The sequence below is a fragment of the Tachypleus tridentatus genome, chromosome 9, assembly GCF_004210375.1.
Source record: "Tachypleus tridentatus isolate NWPU-2018 chromosome 9, ASM421037v1, whole genome shotgun sequence".
NCBI classification, from domain to species: domain Eukaryota; kingdom Metazoa; phylum Arthropoda; class Merostomata; order Xiphosura; family Limulidae; genus Tachypleus; species Tachypleus tridentatus.
In genome coordinates this window covers 50,646,361-50,661,896 of record NC_134833.1, presented here as the reverse complement: position 1 = coordinate 50,661,896, position 15,536 = coordinate 50,646,361, and the positions used below count along the sequence as shown (strand labels likewise).

General features: G+C 33.9%; 1 protein-coding gene across 2 annotated transcripts in view; it reads right to left on the bottom strand.

The window, feature by feature from the left end:
* The window catches only part of LOC143225225 (uncharacterized), a 49,699-nt gene extending 36,459 nt beyond the window's left edge, over positions 1-13,240 (bottom strand). Inside the window, exons 1-2 of one of the 2 annotated variants that reach the window (XM_076454273.1) lie at positions 12,835-13,240; positions 8,730-8,855 (exon numbers count right to left, since the gene is read on the bottom strand). In XM_076454273.1, coding sequence (XP_076310388.1) covers positions 8,730-8,739 — 10 coding nt within the window. In that variant the 5' untranslated portion in view covers positions 8,740-8,855; positions 12,835-13,240. The remainder of the gene's footprint in view (positions 1-8,729; positions 8,856-12,834) is intronic. The other variant, XM_076454272.1, reaches the window with a different exon arrangement.
* Between the last annotated feature and the right edge of the window lie 2,296 nt (positions 13,241-15,536).

The window sequence follows — 15,536 nt, the reverse complement described above, 5'->3', positions numbered from 1 at the left end:
TGTCTACCATCTGGGGTTTTGGCTATGCGTGGGGACTTTCCATACTTTGCCAAAAACCTCCTCTTTACCATTGTTATTTGCAACTTTCTGTACAATATGCTTCCAAGCTTCGATCGTTACCATAGCATCCTAGATTCTTTCCTTCATCTGTGGGATATGTGAATAGCTGATCTATCATTTCTTTTTTTTACATTTTTATCCAGGCACAGCTGGCTAAATAAGGTCTGTTACTGGATGACATTGCTGAATTGGATCATTTGTGCATTCCACCATGGCTCGTCACAACCTTACCTCCAACGTTTCCTTGAGTTATCTGAAGAAGGCAGATGATATCAACTGGAAGTACTGTCTTCTCTTAGCCGAACATTTTTTGAACTATTATTATGCCCCGTTTTCACAGATGGTTCGAAATAAAGTGAATCTGTAGGCTCTGCCATTGTTTGTTGTGGCTTGATGGTTACTCATAGGATCTCCTCTACAGTTTTTGTGTTCACTGCCAATTTGCCTGCAACAACTCTTGCCTTAGATCATGTAGAAGCTAAACATTACACTAACTGTACAATTTACATGGCCTCTCTTGGCTTTCTATTGGTCCTGGAGTCTCTTAATATCATTTTACACCCTTTTCTCGTCGCTATTCAGAAACGACTGGTCTACTTTTCCCTTTTCAATTCAGTTTTCCTGTATAGCTTGCGATATCGGCATTCAGAAGAAGCTTTTCCAGATTAATCTTACTGTTGTTGTTGTTTTTTTAGCTACCTACATTTCATAAATATCGGAGGTTGGAAGTTGTCTTGACAAAACTATGCATTTGTAAGTTTATTAAGTTATCGTTTTCTTTTATGTGGAAGTGTGTGAACTTTGTGACACGCAAGTAACAACAGTTCACGTTTTACGGTCCTACCGTCGTTACGAGTGTAAGCGGCGACACCATTTTAACCATGTATTTTCTACGGGCTTATCCCTAACATTGGCTTTTCTATTTACTTTTTTACTTGATTTTTGGGCTTTGTTTTGTTTTTAACTTGACTTACTTTACTTCTTATAGTATTTTACCTTTTGATTTTATACCAGTTGTTTTTTAGCTCAGATAGTCTAGTAGCTTCGAGCCATTAAATGTTAACCAACCAATCAATAGAATTGATGTGTTAGGTCAGGAGTTCTCAAACGTTTTAGACCTGTGGAGCTTCACATCAGAAAGAAAAAAACAACGGGGCCTTAATAAAAATCACACTGAAAATAGAAACAATCTTTCATTAGCACCAGATAAAGTTTACTTCAAGCTTTTAGAATATAAATTTATTAAAAATATCAATACTGAAAAAAATATTTTACTTCTACTTACTTGTTCAAAATTTTCTGCTTGCAAAATTTATATCATTAAAAGTACAGTGTACTTATTTATTTATTTGTGGCTAGGATCGGCTTACTTTTGTTCACAAAGTAGTTCAATGGGGTGGTTTACTGACATTCTCACAAGTGACCGTAAATAATGACTTGGGGTCGTATGTAATACTTTGTTTAACAGTGTGACATCTGATGCCAACCAGTATTTTTCAAGATTTAATCATTTAGATATGTAGTAACAATAGAACGTATTAATATATCATCAAATTTAGGGACGAACAAGTTGTGTAACTTTGCGCATAATTCAACGTACAAACAAACAGTGGAATAAATGATTAAGAGCAATTAACAGTGTTTGTCAAATACAGAACTCTATCATCATTTGTGTTTGTTTAACTACGCTGCGTTACGTAACTGATTTACAAAATGAAAGGATAAAAGGAAATAATACACAGTTTTGTGAACTAGTATTGCTGAATTTTTATACATTAAAGCTCAGGAAATACCACATGTAAGAAGTTACAACTAAAAAGAAATATTAACACATAAATAGCTTAATGAATGGTACTATTTAGATAAAGTTTTTGCTACCTGGAAGATACAATGTCTCTTTAACGTTGATCTGTTGCAAGCGGCGTACATCGAGAATCAACTTTTGAATAACTCTAAGTTATAGAAGGGGAGGTAGAAGTATTACAGACTCTAGGTCCCCCCTCCCTTCTCTTCCTGAATTTATTATGTTAGGCAAAGTTTAGCAGATATTGAATAAACAAGGCATGTCGCTTTTTTGTGCTATGAGTGTAGTTCCATACTGTTAAGGTTATACCTTTTATATGCTTCTGTAGTTGGTGTAAGGTTTATTTCAAGTGCGTATTTCTTGTGTAATGTTTATCGTATTCACACTTTCACCATGTCTTGTGTTGATAATGTTTAATGCCTGCTTGTTGGTTTTCAAGCATAATGCCACACAATAGGTCATCTGTGCTCTGCCAGCCACGGGTATCGAAACCCGATTTTCAGAGTTATAACTCCTCAGACTTACCGCTCTTACCGCTGACTCACTGGGGGCAAGTTTATGCCCAGTTTTAGAGTTATTGAGTTTTTTATGTGAGATTTCGGTCCATGTATATATATATTCGTTATAATGGAAATGTAAACTTCGTACGATTATATAGCATCGAACTAAATTTGTTATGATGTGTTTTTTGTTAATCACACAGCTACACAGAATCCTGCTAGACCTGCCACTGAGCTACATAGTAGCGATTTGTTATGAACTGACAAAGAGCTACTGCAAAAGCAGATATATAAATACTTTGAGCTATACTGAAAATCAAAAACTTTAATTTTCGTGTTCGTGTTTAATATCCCATGCTCAGCTATCAACAACAGTAAACTTTAATTAACAAAGCGTTATTTACAAAACCTAATTTAACTTTTATCATAAATCTTTGAAACATAGGCAGATGCCTCTCTTGCAAAAATAAAGTGAATAATCATATTATATACTGCAAGTTAAACAGTAAAGTAAATAACTGTACTTTATACCGCAAGTTAAATAGTAGAGTGAATAACTATATTCTCTACTGCAAGTTAAAGAGTAGAGTGAAGCATCTATATTTTACAATGAGAAATAGGAATATGTAAGATATTTTAAAAGTGGAAATATATTCTAACAAAACAAAATCATCTTAGTTCATCAAGAGTTTTCCTTAAATATTATCGTGCGCGAGAAGTATTTGTTTGTTTTGGAATTTCGCACAAAGCTACTCGAGGGCTATCTGTGCTAGCCGTCCCTAATTTAGCAGTGTAAGACTAGAGGGAAGGCAGCTAGTCATCACCACCCACCGCTAACTCTTGGGCTACTCTTTTACAAACGAATAGTGGGATTGACCGTCACATTATATACCCCCACGGCTGGGAGGGCGAGCATGTTTAGCGCGACGCGGGGGCGAACCCGCGACCCTCAGATTACGAGTCGCACGCCTTACGCGCTTGGCCATGCCAGGCCGCGCGAGAAGTAACTTGTGTTTGTTATTTCGATGCTCCTTTAACCTGAGCGGTACTTTGTGAGACGTATAAGCTAAATAGCCAGTCAAAGAACCAGAGTTCAAATATAGCCATCCCTAATGTTAAAGTGATGAGCACCTGACGCCTGTAACACAGTTACTCCTAATCGAGTAGCGATATTTCTATTGCTAGTTATAACGCCAAGCCACTGAAGTTGTGGATAGTGTCCAATAACATATTGCTACTCAAATCTCGGAGCACTAATACAAGGCCACGCCCGTCACAACTGAAAGACTTCATATGTTACATTTAAATGCTAACTACTTATTCCAAAGCTATAATAATTGCTAAGTTGTAAAAAAAGACGATTTTGCATATCACACTTGACTTACTAGAAAGTATATGGAAATATTTGTTTGGTTTAGAAAATCTACATAAAGGCTACCTACACATTACTGTTCTTAATTTTAAACCAGTGGAATAGACAGAAGGCAGATTGTTGACAGTGCTTACCGTCAACACTTGAGCTTTTCCTGTGTAATCGAATAGTGCTATTTGATTTTCACGCTTATAGCGCCCTCACCGCTTCACAGTGCGAAGTGGGTATTTTGCGGCAACGGGATCGAAGCTCTGAACCTTCGGATTCATTTTCCGGGCAGGCTAACTACTGAGTTATACCAAGCTCTTTTGTTTTATGTGAAATATTGTCTAATATCTGCCAAATAAAAATATCCACGAGAGTTCCTTGCACTCCAAGATATGGTGAATTTATTATGAGAGTGATTTTAATTACAAATAGTAATTTAAGGTATCAGTTTTAATTATTTTTAGGGAATCATTTATATGTTGACATTGATAACTTACACATGTTTGTTTATACATTAAGTAGCAGAAGATCGATAAGAAACAAGAAATAAGAAACCATAATTTTCTTTCACTTTGGACATCGATCTCTGGGAACTTATTGCTAGTTTGGTGATTAGAGGTAGTCCAAAGGTCAAAATTAAGTTTTTGGTCACGAGGCAAGTTTTAGATGGCTTGAAAGTGTAAAGGAGTAATAACTAATGTTGATCATTTAAGCCTAACTATATTAGGCTTCAATTATATATCTGCCTTTAATACTAGAATCCAATAAACCCTTTGGAAAAATTCGAAGCGTCTCGAAAAACGTGATAGATATTGAAAATGACAGTAATTTAAGTTAAAAAGTTGATAGTCGTACTTTCAGGGAAAATCATTATGGTCTAAAACAACATAATATTATAGTCGATAGAAAGACTAGTATTTCCAGTCCAAAACCTTATGCGCTCATGGACTAAACAGCTATATACATATATGTTAGCAACCCTTCGGACTCAGATATAGTCCTCTCTACCTTTCAGCTATTGACCAGAGAGAAGACTATTAGTCAACAACACGAGAGCTTTACCTGACTCTTCAAAGCGAATGACTGGCTTGACTTTCATTTTATAAAACATCCATCTTATAAGAGGGTATTTAAGTACATCACGGTTTGAACCTCGGATATTATACTCTGCAGCTAAACACAGATAAGATAGAGAATTAAATTGACTTAAGTTTCTTTGTTTTCTCTGAAAGAAAAAGAAACAAATTAATAATGTAAATGGAGAACTTGAATGAACTGCATTGCTGAGCACTGACAGCCACATGTTTGGAAAAATAAGGATGAAGGGGTTAGATCATTCCGAATATTACACCTGATTTTCTGACCTTTTCGCTAATGCCATAAATGTCACTACAGATGTTTATAAATCAATTTCTTGGTGAGGAAAACAATATTTTGGTACACATTTACAAAAAAGAACAACAAACAACAACACGGAAAACTGCGTAGCAGAAGTTTAAACATTAGTCAGTAGAAATGTGTAAACGTTTATCATTAGCGTGCACATAACTCCATGGACGAAATTAAATATTTGTGGAGTTTCACTTTATTTATTGCTACCTTAGGCGTTGAGACTTCAAAGGCCATTAAGAAGGTGACATAATGTAACCTACCTATGACTGATCTGTTGCGGCCTTTTGTATAGCGGGAGCTTCCGTTCATTGTGACAGGATTCTATTGATCCAGAATTAATGTTTAGGGGATTTTAGAAATAACATTTAAAAGACTCAGGATCGGTAGAAAATAAATTGTGAGTAATGACTTGTAAACATTACAAAAGCAATAGCCAATAGCTCTTCATTTTTAATATGTCAGATACTGCTCAATGCCATAACTAACAAAAAATGGTTTTTCTTGCTCATTTTTAAACATTTGTCTTACACTTGCTTGGTTTAAGATGTATAAACGTAAACGTACATAATTTCAAATAAGTTTTCCAAGAATAAATACTCATAATTTATAAACTGTGAGTATTCTATATTTATAATTCGAAATTTCACAACCATACGTCCGCTGGTCATCCTATATCAGAATGAGAAAGGAATTTTTGTTAACACTCACGTGCAGCTTAACCAAATAATTATAACTTAAAAATGTATTTATTTATTTTTATAGTTCGCTACTTCTTTCAAGTTAAAATTCAGTTAACCACGAATGAGATTAATTCATGTCTTCTGGTCTGCCACTGAGTTAAAACGTTGGCGAGTAAAAACGAAAGTAAAAATTTTCACAAATGGTTATCCTAAAAAATTGGAATTGTAACTCTTAGCTGAATATATTCTGTATAAAACATTAAATTCTGGTTATGAAATGATCCATCAGATATTTCAATAACCCATTCAGGGATAACATGCTACGGTTCAGTTTCATATTTGAATGTGCAACAATTTCATCATTCAGGCTGAACTCACAATATAATATAATTAGAACCAGAAATGCTCTAATAGAGTACAAAACCTCAACGGTTTCCTTTTTTGCATCAACAAACATAAGAGTATATTCCGAAAAATGCAGATCTGGGAGTAAAAATTCTCTCCCATAGTTTGGCTTTTACTGTTTTTCAAATTCCCAATTTGATACCATTACAAAGAATATGGTTAACTGTGCATGCGACCTTAACCTTTAATATACATTTACGACAAACTACTCAATTGGTCCTTGAGAATAATTCAACCTTTGTATGACATGTGACCAAAATCAGACAAAATATTTTGAGTTACGTGACTGAAACCAGAGTGACCTTTATAGACTGGAAGCTAATCATTAGCTCTTAGATGACATTCGTCTTTACTACAAAATTTGATTCAAAACCAAATTAACAGTTAGTTTTCGAGTCATACCGTTCACACATACATAGGAGAAGAAACATTAACCCGCTGTCTCAGTTTAATGTTAATAAGCCTTACACGTTTATACGTACAAAATAATTGACTGGAATTACGTATTTTTTAAACATTTGTGTTTCATATATTTGATCTATTTATGAAATAAAAGAATTTCACTCAAAATAAACGTAACATTAAAAGGAAATTATCGTTGAAACATTCCAGAAGCCAATTTGTGGACTACAAATCTGCACATTATATCATATTAAAACATTTATCAAATGATTTCTGCATTTAAAACATCCACATAACAAAATAGAGACGTGGATCACCACCTTGACGCAGTTCAACAAAACATTTGTAATAACTCAAAATATCAATTTAATACATCAAAGTAACGAAGAGAGATTGCTTGCAACCGAAATATTTAATAGGAAACCTAGTTTTGATGCTGTGACCAGAGTTTGAGAAATCCTTCTAGTCATTTATATTTCGTATACGAGCAACTATATGTGACTCCAGCTCCCTAGACACAGTATTTGAACCAAATACCCTTTAGCTATTTAAAGATTTACAAGCGTGTGTGATGAAATAAGGTGTTTCTGGTTTCTTTCTGTGCCAAGGTTTCGAAGTTTAGCGTAACAGCAAGCCAGTGTCATATGGTTATCTGGAACAGCACCTTATGCAACTCATTAGTGGAAGTTTACTTAAACATTTTTAATATCGAATACACAGAGTATAATATCGATGCTTACAACGTCTCACCAAGTTATCCTTGCATTACCAGGTGCTACAACTACTGGAATGCTACACTAGGATGCTCAAGGATGGTAAACAAAGTTCACTCAGCCTCGGCGAGCTATAAATAATTTAAAATTATCCTTTTGATTTTTAAGCGCTTGTGTTTATATATCTAGTAGCAAACAAATGTTGTCGGACTATGTATTTTTCCTTCATTTAATCTAAATTTAGTTTCAGCTGTCACTACAAGAAACTCTGTTGAAAAAATTATAGCATCTGGCTAGCAACAAAAACAAACTAAATCAATAACAGAACAAGAGAAAAGTTACTTAGTCTGTTACAATTACTCCACTTATATAAATTACCATAGCATAATATACAATCCATTTATCCATTGTACTTCATTCTACCTGTTCACCCGAGCTACTTCATTCTATCTATTTATCCAATATTTTATTTATTGAACTTCTGTTCTCAGATTCATATGCATGTATGTCTGTTTGATGTATAGAGTTGCTTATATATCTAAATAATAACTCTTAAGAATATACAGCTCAGTTACTAAGAACTCTGTTACGTTAAAACGGTTGACCTTTCCACGAAACTTGCTTTACATTAATATATGAAAATCTAATGCAAAATGGTCCTCTCAAGAACAGCTGACATGAAATATATCTCAAGTATATCATCACGTGCATCATGACCACCATTAATGTACGTGGAACAGCCTCTTGTCATTTTCCAAGATTATCTACAGGTCATTTTTGTTATATATTGTACTGAAATACTCTGTGAAGTATAGAAATGAGCGGTAATCGAATATTTTATACGTACGTTTATATAAGATGAAAGAAGGGAAGTTTTTATCATATAAATGTATAAAGATATGTGTCACTATTTTATAAAATATGATTTATTTGTTATTTAGTATTAGCAAGTATATATATGTTTTTTGAGAATTGTTTGTATTATTACACCTATAATTTTTAGCATATTTACTTACTGAGAGGCCCGGCATGGCCAAGCGGTTAAGGCACTCGACTCCTAATCTAAGGGTCACGGTTTCGAATCCCCGTCGCACCAAACATACTCGCCCTTTCAGCCGCGGGGGCGTTATAATGTGACGGTCACTTTTACCATTCATTGGTAAAAGAGTAGCCCAAGAGCTGGCGGTGGGTGGTGATAACTAGCTGCCTTCCCTCTAGTCTTACACTGCTAAATTAGGGACGGTTAGCGAAGATACCTCTGATGTAGCTTTGCGTGAAATTCAAAAACAAATAAACCTACTGGGAAAAATAGCTTTTTCTGCCCACATTGTGCAAGTGATACAATATAAAGACAGAAATTGTGTTTTTTAGCGTCTGTACATTTAGAAGTGCTTTTAGAATTTCTACAATTACTAGTGCTCATTAGTCCGGCTATTTCTTTGTCAGTAAGAGGTCCTTGGTTCAAGTTCTGGTCCCAGAACTGTCAGTCGCTTATATGCTTAGTCACCAAAGCATTTCACCATTACATAGAGGGATTTCCTGTTAATAAATGAAAAAATTACACCTTTACAAAAATAATACTTTTCATCACTGTACACCTATTTTAACACTTTTATTTTTGCCTATTATTAGATCTGTTCTGCTGAATAAGTATCTCAGTTATTTAAGTAGTAGATAGATTTTATAGATCACGTTAAATTTAGTACATAGTAATAGCAACTTTCACCAAATGTAATTGGCACGTTACATGAAGCTTTACATGAGACAATTCTGCTTCAGTAATAAGTGATTCTCCAAGTAGAACTAAACGTTTTAGGTTTTCTTAGGATAAGGGCTGAAAACACCGCTAACAACGATTATACCCAACTTATAATCTAAGGCAGAGTGGTTATAGAAGTATTTTTATATATTCTCTGCGTCTCATATTTAACACTAGTTATGACTAATTCTAATTATTGTAGGATATTTTAGTAACTATTCTCATAACTGTTATTGTATATTGTATTTTAACTAATATATTTCTATTGGACCACTATCAAATGAATATTAAACACATAATCGTAAACTAACACATTATTGTGTATAGATATTAAAACTTCTTCAATAGAGAGAATTAAAAAAGCCACTTGCATTTTTTATTATTATAAGTTAACTTTACGACATTTCCCTTCGTACCTGACTTAAGATTTATTAATAATATTTGTTAAATTTATGAATAGCATTTGTTATTAAACCTACGTTAATATTGTAAAATGTACGTAATAAAAGGAAATTGTTTTGACATTACGTTACGGAAACTGAATGTCGAAAACTGAAGCAAAAATAGATTACTAACCTAACGTGTTTGTTGGGTTTATAAAACTTATATTTTTAATAGGATAAATAAAACAACGAACTATATCTCCTGTTGTATGTGTATTGTTCCAAGTTAGCTACAACTGAATTAGTGAATTCGTAGGATATCGATAACGCTATAAAAGCGAAATATTGAGCTAATAAAGATACATTTTGGAGATATAGGTCTCGTATTAAGTTCCATTGTGCGTTAAACAAAAGTGAAAATAAAACTAAGATTTATTGTCGTTTTTCAGTGCATTTTGTGTTTGAGTTCAGTAAACGTAGTTTTAGATGACGTGGTGCTTAAAGGAAAGAATAGTTTCAAAACTTATATTTTGCTCACTCTTTAACTATGTGGTAAACTTTATTTACCATACTTGTTACTTGCAGTGAGCATGGCTAATTTATTAAGTATTGCTGGTGCCTTAATGAGTTTGTTGTATTTATTTAAGCTAGATTACATTGTTTTGTATACTAAGGGATCTTTATGCTCTCGATTGACATAGGAACCACATTATATTCTGTTTGATACCGTATACTCAGAAGGTGAAAAATGGGTGCTTCATATTTAATATTTTGTTTTGTACTAATGTGCCAGGTGTTTAATTTAGATATCATGCAGTATTTCCAACAGTGTACGCTCACTACATGTTATCATTTTAGGTACAGAGTGAGTTTTATTTTCGTTTTTGTTATATACCATGTTAATTTAGGCTTGTCACTATGTGTTAGTTATGGATATCATATTTAGTTTTGCTTACAGTTGGGGTTATTGTGAGTTTAATTATAAATACGAATACAGAAATTAATTAAACATAGAATTAATGTTAGAGTTAGCTCACTCAGTACAAGTAAAAGACATTAAATCTAAAACAGTGACTTGTTTACTTGTAAGATAAATCTCGGTGTTAAACCACCCGAATCATAGGACTTACAATATTGTATTGTTACAATATTGTGACGAGTGAATCTCTGGAATATGCGATCAAGAAAATACATCAGCAATGAAAACGGATTATATTAAAACCAATATGCCTCAATATTTACACCATGGATCTAGTTCACCTTATTATTCTAATCAGATGCTACATGTTAACCTTTGCTGATGGAATTCTGGTGTGCAGCAGAGACTCTGGCAAAGCCGAAATTTGAATCAAGATCCAACCAACCTTTAGTATGGAGAAGAAATGTTGCAAAGACACTGGAATGTTGAACACTACTGCTAAAATTACAGTCATAATCTGCACACTGAATAACAGACTTATTGATAATGACAAACTATCATTTGTAGGCACTGCCATCCCTCTGGGAATAGCATTGAAGTGCATTGACGCAGTCTTTAACGGGCAATTCAGTTTCATTAGCCATATTAATACCATGTTATCCAGAGATAACGAAGATAACAATAGAAGTTACAGAAGAAAATGGACCTGAATAGCAACACTATTTATGCTTTACTGAACGCTTAAATGTATCATTCTGGATTATGTACTATTGATAACTATCAGAAGAGTATTACGCAGTTAACTGCATTGAAAGATACAAACCACTTGCTTAAGATTAGTGTGGGGATGTACTTTCAGCTACGTCCGTCAAGGACATATTACATGTAGTAAATATTAACAGCATTAGGGAACACCAAAAGCATTTACAAGCAAATTTCTTCATTAGGGCCTTTCAATGTCAAGACCATGCATTTCATAATCAAGCTAATACCCTTATTAATTAGGATTTACTAGCTCCCCAACCAACGACCAAACAGACACTAACCAAGCACCCCTATTACGTACAAAGCATGTCAAAAGGCAGCCATGGGTAAGCAAGTACCATATAGCCACAATGAAGAAAATAGGTCTCTACCAGATCTCAAACGCTTCCATGTGGCATAAATAACTGACATCGTTGAAATCTACGCCTTAAATAGGATCAAAAACATTCTACACAAATTTAAGCTTGTTTGAGTGTTGGTTATTCGTTGAATATTTATTGAAATGAAAAATCTCGAATTACACCTACATTTTGTGAATCTCCTCGTGTACATGACTGTATTAAAAGAAACAAACATGTTCATAATAATGCTAAATTTGAAGAAGACTAACCGAAAAAATATTTAATTTTATTTTGTGTTTTAAAGTGAAATCCCACAGTAAACCGTCGTTCTAAGTTGTTTTTTCACCATCGATGTACACAATCAGTTATGAAGTACTCAAAGATTTGAAACCATCTGTACCCTGAAAAACTGCTGCTTCGCTTAAATATAATAGTAATTATCTGTAATAGCTAAGGATAACTTATTTTTATTAGTTACACCTTCTCTCCAAATCTTGTAATCGTAAGAGATTTATGGAATTTATGGAAGCAAAATTTATGGTTGCAGCATTGATGCAAGAGAAGGTAATAAGGTTACGTAAATACTTATATGGTTGATGGGGAATATAAATACAATGATAATATTTTTAAAATAAAATATTCTTGCCTTTGAACACGTTGCTTGAAATTTAATATAACTGCACATATCATAAATTAGAGACGGTGGCGTAAGTATGCCCCCGCAGCCCCCACAAATGTTGTGGTGGAAGAGGGGAGACGAAGGGCCTGATAAACTTAGAAATAGCCAAATATGGAGAGATATACAATTTAATTTATTTGAACGAAATGGCGAATGCGCTATTCTGTTAATATAATGATGTTAATCAGCCAGAATCGTAATTACAATTATAGGGTAATAAATTTAGAAGCCAAATTACTCTTTATTCAGGGAGGAAGCCTTTTGTAGTTACGCCACTGCCTGGAAATAAAGAAAAATCTAAGTTTCTTTTACGGAACAATCATTCCAAGTGTTTATCGAAATCGTGTATTATCAGTGACCCTTGACCTTATTGGACTTTCTTTACATTACTGTACTGTGTTTATGATAAAACGTGTTATTATGCATATTTTAATCAGAATTTATCACTCTGTTTAATTTTTTTTATATAATTTCACTAAGTTCCATCAAAATGAGTTAAACAATAGTTAGAAAATTTTCGTTATATGAAAATATTTATCTATAAAAAGTATTAACGAAAAGACTACAAGCAATAACATTGGTAAAGTAGACTAGCGAAATAGAAGTGTATTTTAGTGAAAGCCTCAGTTCAAAGCTCAAATACCTTATCAGCTATGATAAGCTGAGACTTACCTGTTTCTTGAAAAACAAAGAAGAAAAACGTCAACGCCCAATCAGTCATCTACAGTCGCTCGAATTTGAACGTGCTCACACGTTCACTCCCTTTTCTTCTGGAAGTGTACATATATTTTATGTGCGGCTAAACGTAAGATGTAACGGCTTCTGTCCAATGTTTATATACTGCACATGCAAGCACTACTGCTCACTAACAGTATAATATATAATGAGTAAACACGATAAAAGCATCGAAGAGTGTCAGCAGAGGGGATATGCTATGCTCTAAATAAACTATGTGGCGTCATCTATCCCTTTAGAATTTCCAATCCCGTCTAGATAAACAGAGATCGAGCATAAGGTTCACACGAGCACCAGTAAGCGAAACAAGATCTTTTGTTACGACACTATAAGAATATTGACCGTCCCAGGTGCGACCATCAGTTTTCATAGGTGACGTATCTTATGGGAAATGCTCTCATTTGTCCATCATCTACTCGCGAAGTTCGCTATTGGTTAATTTCACGCGAACAGGAGAAGAGATAAAACATTCTTAGAATAGATAGAAAGAAAAATAAAAAAATTCGATAGACAGGATGAAAAAAAGAAAATCATAGACGGATGAAACAGGTGTACGAGAAGAAGAAAAGAAACGTGGGAAAGAAATATAAGGTGAAAGATGAGGGTTAGAGTGAAGACAATTATACAGAAAGAAACAATGTTTCCAATAGCAATACAAATCCAGCTACAATAACAGTACCAATACGGCTAGGTAGAACTACAATAAAAATACAAATGCAGCTGGGTAGAACTATAATTACAATGCAAATCCAGCTGGGTAAAGCTACAATAACAATATAATCTAGTTGGGTGGAACTACAATAAAAATACAAATCCAGCTGGGTATAACAACAATAGCAATACAAATACAGCTGGGTAGAGCTACAATAACAATACAAATCCGGCAAGGTAGAGCCACATTTTGCTGTGTACTTTTGACAATTAGTAACTTAATTTTTGTTGCTAACAATTTTGTTCACAGAGATTAAAAAAAAAAAAGAAAGAAAATGGGTGCTCATAATTTAAAAAAAAACAAACCTTTATGGTATAATAGTATTTGTTTGTTTGAATTTCGCCCAAAAGTACAAGAAAACAGGAAAGGTAGCTAGTCATCGTCACCTACCGCCAACTTTTTGACTACTCTTTTATCCATGAATAGTAGGATTGACCGTCACTTTATAACGCTTCAACGGCTGAAATGGCTAATATGTTTGGTATAAAGGGGATTCAAATTGGGGTCTACCAATTATGAGTCGAGTGCTCGAACCACCTCATCATGCAGGGCCGAAGGTACAGTGGTGAGAGCTGTCAAATAACTGCAAAACATAATTACAAAACATTATGAACTTTATGGTATAATAGTGAGTGTATGCTATGCGGAAGAATCAAGGCTTAATAAAAAGATATTTTGGTACAAGTTAATATTTGTATTAAAACAAAAAACCTTTAAAGTTTACAATATTCTCCATGTTTTAATGGCGAACACCTTTTACATCATTCTATTAAAAACTTTAAAAGTTCCTAATTTTTAGAAAAATCAACTTGTTATAAAAATAATAATTTCGTTACAAATTTTACATTAATCTTCTAAATTAGTCTGAAACTTTTTGTGTATCCGATGCTGCAAATTTTGTAATCAATGCTAAAGCGAAAACTTAATTTTGTTTTACTTTTCGGCTACGTTTACCAATACGTTATTTAACGCAAAACCACCTACGATACACTTCTACCGTGTTACACGCACTGCAGGCACACCTTTGATGATTATTTTAAGCTCAAGAATTCGAGCGTGGGTCGGCCCGAGATCAGAGTTCATATCCTCGCGTATCCCACAGTATTTTCCCCTCTTGCATCTGCGAGTGCGTTATAAGAGTGACTGTTAGCCACTTAGCGTAAAAGGCAGGTGTACGGGTGTTTTGATAGGCTACATTTCTTCTGGTCAGTAGTTCAAACTTATGAACCACAGCAGACAGCCTTAATGGCTTTGTTATAAATACAAAAGACTAATATAACTGCTAATTCATCCATATGCGTAAGTACTTTTAAGCCACTTAAAAATCTGGCCTGATTCTGTATAATTATTTCTACGCCTGTTTATTCTCCATATTACAACCAAATCTTTGAGGTTACCAGCTTTCTAACAGATGAGTTAATTTCAATTAACGCCTGTTTTTGTAAATTGTAATGTAACACCAGTACTATATCTCACAGGCACAACAGTGATACCAAAAAAACTCAAATTACATCACTTTAGAACTTCTATTTTACAGTAAAGCCAGACTGAGCTATCTGTCGTGTTCTTCCCGGAATCTAGTCTTGTACCTCCGTAAACATGCTACTGTCCCATCGAGGGACCTCAGATTACAACTGACGTGGCCTTTCATGAGTGCAAGAGTGTATGTTTTTTTTTCCTTGTTAAAGTGCTTCTTTAGTTTACTTCTAATGAATTTATTTAATACATTTACTGAAATTATGACAGAGAAAAAATACTTTACTAATTTTTCATTTCGTTTACACTTTTCGATACATTTCACAAAAAGGGCTGGAAAGATTTGTGGCATGAAAACTAATTATAGTCTTCCTTAACAAAATTTCCTTTTCTAATCATATAGAAATTTGTTTACAAAATATTACGACCGTAATATTACCGTTTGTAAATA